This window comes from Equus quagga, chromosome 8 (genome assembly GCF_021613505.1).
Source record: "Equus quagga isolate Etosha38 chromosome 8, UCLA_HA_Equagga_1.0, whole genome shotgun sequence".
In the NCBI taxonomy this organism is placed as follows: Eukaryota; Metazoa; Chordata; class Mammalia; order Perissodactyla; family Equidae; genus Equus; species Equus quagga.
Genome location: NC_060274.1, coordinates 108168857 through 108175449, shown reverse-complemented (window position 1 = coordinate 108175449; position 6593 = coordinate 108168857). Strand labels below are relative to the sequence as shown.

The following is a 6593-nucleotide window of genomic DNA, read 5'->3' as shown; positions in this document are numbered from 1 at the left end:
ATCCTCTTTTTCTAGGACTTTCCTTTTTTTCTGGACAATTAGAATGATCGGAAAAACAGATTTTCTATGGACTGTTTTCCATTCAGTTCTGGGCATTTATAAGTCTAAATCCAAATCAACGGTTCCCAACTGGAGGGGACGGGAGCAGGGGCCGATTTTGCCTCTCAGGCAACATTTGTGTCTGGAGACATTTTTGGTTATTTTGACTGGGGTGGTGGTGGTGCTGTTGGCATCTAACGGGTAGAGGCCGGAGATACTGTTAGACATCCTACAATGTATAAGACAGCCACCTCACAACAAAGAATTGTCTGATCCAATATGTCAGTGGTGCTGAGGTTGAGAAATCCTGCTCTAAATATACCTAACATGACCTTCTGTAAAGCCTTAGTGTATTATCTTGTTCGTAAATTAATAAAGTGACTTTAAATCTGAAAAGGGCACTATATATATACATACTAAATGCACTTAAAATGTCTCCAGTTTTTATCTCATTATCCTCGTCCTTTACCACAAGCCCCTTCCTCCAAATCTCCCCTCCTCCTACTTTATGGCTTCAATGACTCTGGAAATTCTTTGTCCTTTGCTTAGGTGCCAGTGAGTCTCTATGCTTGGGTAAGGCTCTTTTTGGGCTGAGCCCCTCAGGGAGCATCTGCCCCCTCTTAGCTGGGGCTGGGTGGGCCCCAGATTGGGCCCGTTGCCCCTCCCTCTAATGTGGGCTGGAGTAGCGTGGGTAGGGACTGTCTGGGAATGCGTCAGGACAGTACTTGGAGAGGTCAAAGATACAGCCACCTGGCCTGGGCAGTGGGAGTGAGAGGGCCTGGGGTGTCTTTGACCTACATCTGTTGGGCTGGCAGCCCAAGCCCAGGGGTTGCCCTTGAAGACTCCTATCAGAACCATTTGCAGAGGTATACACCTCGATAGAACCCTACAGAGAGCTGAGGCTGACTCACTCCATTCAGCCCAGGCTAACACAGCCAACTGCCCTGCCCAGGGATAGGCACCTTAAACACTGCCTTCAGGGACGGCCTCCGGCCCTGGTCCTAAAGGCTTGCCCAGGCCAAGGGATGTGCTGACTCAGGCAACCAGGTGGAGACCAAGTGGCCTTGCAATTCTTGGACCCTTAGCTGGCTCTCACCAGGAATCCGTGCCAGGAATCCGTGCCAGGAATCCTACCTGTGGGTGAGTGTCTGCGTGGAGTGTGTGCGCGCGTGTGTGTGTGTGTGTGTGTGTGTGTGTGTGGGCACATGTGCATGAAAACGTCAGTCTTTCAGAGATGGCTAACAAGTCTCCATCAAGCCTCCTCTAGCTCAGGGTTCAAGGGACGTAGATTTTAGTCCTAAATTGTGGCCTTTGGGAGTTTTAAATGGAAAGCCTGAAGTGTTGGCCCAGCTCCTCTAACTTGGTGGGAATCAAATTCAAATTCTTTTTAATTTTTTTAAAGATTGGCACCTGCGCTGACATCTGTTGCCAATCTTCTTTTCTTTTTCTTGTCTTCTCCCCAAAGCCCCCCAGTACAGAGTTGTATATTCTAGTTGTGAGTGCCTCTGGCTGTGGCTTGTGGCTCGTCACCTCAGCATGGCCTGATGAGTGGCGCCATGTCCGCACCCAGGATCCGAACTGGTGAAACCCTGGGCCATCAAAGAGGAGCATGTGAACTTAACCACTTGGCCACGGGGCCGGCCCCTCAAATTCTTTCTGTGCTGCAGTGGGTAGCAGCCAAAAGCTCTGCTCAGCTTTCAGACCTCCCGTTCCAGTGTTTGCTGGGCCCCTTGGAGATTCCTCCGTGCATAGCCCAGCAGTCAGCCTAGGCACTTGGGGGGAGTTTATACACAGATTTGACGGCTACCCCTTCTGTGGCTTCCTTCATCCCAGGAAACCTGCCTTCAATTTGCGGCTGCTCTGGAGCCCCAGACCCTGTCCCCTGACTCTTCAAGCCAATCAAGGCTGGGCTTTCTGCTTGAGTTCCAGCTGCTCCTTGCCGTTCAGACTGGAGAGTGTTCTCAGGAAAAAATCCTTTTAAATGTAGCTAGTTCCCTTCATTCAAGTTGAGTCCTTTCAGTTTCTGCCTGCTTTGGGGGTACTTTACAGTGCTTTCAAGTAGTTGTTTTTCATATTTTGTCCAGAGTTTACAATTTTTAACCTATGGGGGGGATTCATTTGACGCAAACTACTCTGCCATTATTACTGGGCCATCCTTTCACTTTTAACTTATCTATGTTTAAGCTGTGTCACTTTTGTCTACATTTTGATAGTCTACTGAGGTGGGGAAGAAGACCCATCCATGAAGGCTGAAGTATGGTGTTGAGCTTAAGTGCAGGTGCAGCTTAGAGCAGAGCTGGCATCACAGGGGCAGGCTTCACAGGCGAGGTCTTTGCGAATTAGGCTGTGAAGGCAGGGCAGGCCTTGGATGAGCAGATAGGAGGAAGACTGTGGGAGCTTGGGCACTGCTGAGCTAAGGGCAGGGACAGGCATGAACATGAGAGGGGCACAGTGTGAGCAAACCAAACCAACCACAACCCAGTTGGAGGAGGTCTGAGTAGGAAAGGTACGCTCTCTGGGGAGACTCAACGTGAGGAACCAGAGGCAGCCTGCAATGCCTTAGACCTCTAGGCATTGCCACATTGCCACTACACTGTGCCATGAAGGCTATTACTAAGCTCCCAGGGCGCTCCTCATTCTCTGCCCCTTCCTGCAGCCTGAGGCTGGTTTCCAGGCTGGCTGAGAGTCCAAGATCTCCGGAGAGGGAGACTTAGAGGGCACCTTCCACAAAGGGACAGTTGGGGCACAGAAACCTATAGGATGTAGTGCTGTCAGAAGCCAAATGGAGATGGCTGACCTCAACAGCTCCATTCAAATGACGAAAAAAAAAAAAAAAAAAGCAGTGGAAGCATCTTTATTAAATATGGGTCAGCGTCTCACAGGCCCCAATGAGCCTGTTCATTCTGGCACCCATATTGCCCTTCCAGATTCTTTGAGCTCAATCTTTTATCCTCTGAAGAACACACAATCGGCTTTGGGGCCGCAAAATGAGGTTTAGGTGGGGGCTTGGGGATCTTTAATCCCAAATTTTGTCCTTAGGAGGCTTAGGATCAGTACTGATCATTCAGGGAGTCCAAAAGTGGCTTTGGAGGAGGGCTTCTTCGTCTGGGTCAGGGAGAAGCAGTGGTGGGAGGATAATCTATAAGAGGAATCAGAAGGGGTGGGGGACATCCTATGAGCAAAATGTCAGAGGAGGAGGAATTTTTTCTGTACAAGAACATCTCCTCGGTGAGGCCGTGGGATGGGCCTCAGTACCACATCGCACCTGTCTGGGCCTTCCGCCTCCAGGCAGCCTTCCTTGGCATTGTCTTCCTTGTAGGGATGCCACTTAACAGCCTGGTGCTGGTGGCGACATTGCGCTACAAAAAGTTGCGGCAGCCCCTCAACTATATTCTGGTCAACGTGTCCCTGGGGGGCTTCCTTGTCTGCATCTTCTCTGTCCTCATCGTCTTCATTAACAGCTGTCATGGATACTTCGTCTTTGGCCCCCATGTTTGTGCTTTTGAGAGCTTCCTGGGCACTGTAGCAGGTACTGCAGGGGAAGGGGGTTGGGGGGAGGCAAAGGATACTGCTCCAGGATTGGAACCAGGGACCAGGCTGTTGGGTTAGAGCAGGTCCCTAAGGAGGAGTTTGGGGGAGAGGAGTTTGATGCTTTTTTGAATACTCGGGTACAAAGTAGCCCAGACTAGAGTTTGACTGAGTCCCAAACTCTACTCCAACCATAAGTTCTACTCCATGTCTTCCGTGCTTGCTCCACCCTGTCTGTATTCTACTCCACCTGCCAGGCTGCACAGGACTGTCTACCCCATTATCCTCCTGTTTCACCACAGGTCTGGTAACAGGCTGGTCACTGGCCTTCCTGGCCTTTGAACGCTACATTATCATCTGTAAGCCCTTTGGCAACTTCCGCTTCAGCTCCAAGCATGCACTAATGGTGGTCCTGGCTACCTGGATCATTGGTATTAGCGTCTCCATCCCACCCTTCTTTGGCTGGAGCCGGTGAGTGCAGGACAGTGGTGCTAACAGCCAGCTCAGGTTGGTGTGGGAGGAGAGTTGGGTATAACCTTTTAGTCTCTGACCTCTACTTTTTAAAGAGCTGGCAGAGTAGGTGAGGGAAAGGGCTCTGGGAGATAAGTGCTAAAGTTTACTCTGCAGTTGGAACTGCTATAACCTCTGCTGGTGAGGACAGAAAATCCTCCCTGCCTTCAGTCGTTGGGCATCCTTGGGGTTCTAAGTGGAGAACACAATCTGGGAATCTCAGCTCCCACTCCACTAATTCTTGTGGTGAGCCTGCGGTCAGCAAGTGCTTGTCTTTCTTGTTCGCTGGGTAAGTGCTTGGTCCCTTACAGGTTCATCCCCGAGGGCCTGCAGTGTTCCTGTGGCCCTGACTGGTACACCGTGGGCACCAAATATCGCAGCGAGTACTATAGCTGGTTCCTCTTCATCTTCTGCTTCATTGTACCTCTCTCCCTCATCTGCTTCTCCTACTCTCAGTTGTTGGGGGCCCTCAGAGCTGTGAGTGGGTTTTGTGAGGGTCAGGGAGGAGGGGGTCAGGGGGCTCCAGGTGAGAGGTAAGAGTGAGTGTTCTAGAACATGACATCTCGAGATGTCCACAGCCAGGTAATGGGATATCTAAAAGTAGTGAAGGAAGTTGGGGCAGGGAGAATGATGGAATGAGGAATAAGGTGGAGTAATCCCTGCTCAAATATACATGTCAAGAGATGCACGTGATCCTTTCCAATGTCACAGACCAGAGAGCCACCTCCATCTCACCTTCCTCAAGGAAGGAGAGTCGAGGGACTAGGCCAGACGCTGGGACAGAAGAGAGGCAATTGGCCCAGAAGCTACCTGGTAGAAAAGCATCCAGAGACCTGGGAGTTGAGGGCTAGGAAGAGGGCGTGATGTTCTCTCTGTGCTCTGCCCAGGTTGCAGCCCAGCAGCAGGAGTCAGCTACGACCCAGAAGGCTGAGCGGGAGGTGAGCCGCATGGTTGTGGTGATGGTGGGATCCTTTTGTGTCTGTTACGTGCCCTATGCTGCCCTTGCCATGTACATGGTCAACAACCCTAACCACGGGCTGGACTTACGCTTTGTCACCATTCCTGCCTTCTTCTCCAAGAGTTCTTGTGTCTACAATCCCATCATCTACTGCTTCATGAATAAGCAGGTAATGCTCTCTATTTACATTCCTGAGACCTTAGTCCATAACACCTGATTCTTCTCACCACTGACTTTTAACTCAGAGCACCTTGGACTCTACTGAAAGGGTTTCTAGGGGTGAACAGGGAAAGCCATAGAAACCCTCAGTAGGCTGAGAAGCCCTTGGTAAGCAGAGGGAGGAAGGTGGAATCATAGAGGCAAGATAATGGAACCCAGGGAAAATGGAACTTAGACCATAAAAATCAAGTTGCTCCAAAGGGCAGGATGAGAAGTTTTCCATTTTGTTAAAAAACTGATAGATCAATAGTTCCCCTAAATTTCTAGTCCTTCCATTTCAGTTCTTAATCCTTTCCCTTCCAACTTCTAGCCAGAAAGAGCATATGTGAAGCACAGAAATCACAACATATGCATAAGTCTCTAAAACAGCTTATCATCTGAAGGTACCAGGTGGCCTCATATCCCAAATCCTGAATCTGAGCTAATAAAAAACCCAAACTCAGATGAATCTAGGAGAGTTCCTCTCTTCTAGGGCCAACACCTTGCTTTGAAAATTATTAATAGTTATTTTGTTTCCTCGATCCCAGAGATAGATTCAAAACTAACATGAAGCCTACTGGATGGAAACAGCATTGGCAGTCCTTTCCCAATCGGGAGCACCTTCTAGCAATGCTGGGGTGGGTGGGCAGACCTGCTCTGGGGCTGCTTTGGACAGTCCTCTTGGGAGGCACCTCTTGTGAGGTTTCCCAACAGCGGGGCCTCCGAGTTAGCCAGAATGTGTAGGGACTATTATTGTAGACCCAGGAATAGTAAGTCCTAGACTGGAATCTAGCTAACTCTCAGGATTGGAAAGATATATTCAAAACCACAGGAGATCCTGGGTGTGAGCACTGTTCAAGGTTTTCGGGATACAAAGAATGAAATCTTTTTTCCCCACACTTCCCGACGTTATCTCCTCTGTACCGTCTGCCAAGGGGGCTATCTCCAATTCTGCCCTTTCCCTCCAGTTCCGAGCTTGCATCATGGAGATGGTGTGTGGCAAGGCCATGACAGATGAGTCTGACATCTCCCAGAAAACAGAAGTTTCTACTGTCTCTTCTAGCCAAGTTGGCCCCAACTAAAGAGCCATATTGGCCTATTTACATCAACTAGGATTTTACATTAAAGGAAATTTCTACTTTCTCGGTCAAAAACCAAACTACTAACAACACAGAACAAAGATGGGAAAGAGTGATGGAATTTGGGGGGTCAATTTCCCATTTTCCTGTTATTCCCTTCCTACCTACAAAGCTCCTGTTCCAGCTGGTTGACTTCAGAACACTCCAAAGGCCACTGCAACAATCATCAGTTTCTACTTGTAAGTGGAAGCATTCATAGCACTCGGAGAATCGATTTCTAC

The 6593-nt window shown here is 49.4% G+C and overlaps 1 protein-coding gene across 1 annotated transcript; it reads left to right on the top strand.

Annotated features, from left to right (window-relative positions):
• Positions 1-3213: 3213 nt before the first annotated feature.
• Positions 3214-6315, top strand: OPN1SW (opsin 1, short wave sensitive). Its single transcript, XM_046670203.1, has 5 exons — positions 3214-3568; positions 3870-4038; positions 4389-4554; positions 4965-5204; positions 6202-6315. The coding sequence occupies exons 1-5, from the start codon at positions 3214-3216 to the stop codon at positions 6313-6315; spliced, it is 1044 nt and encodes a 347-aa protein (XP_046526159.1).
• The last annotated feature ends 278 nt before the right edge of the window (positions 6316-6593 follow it).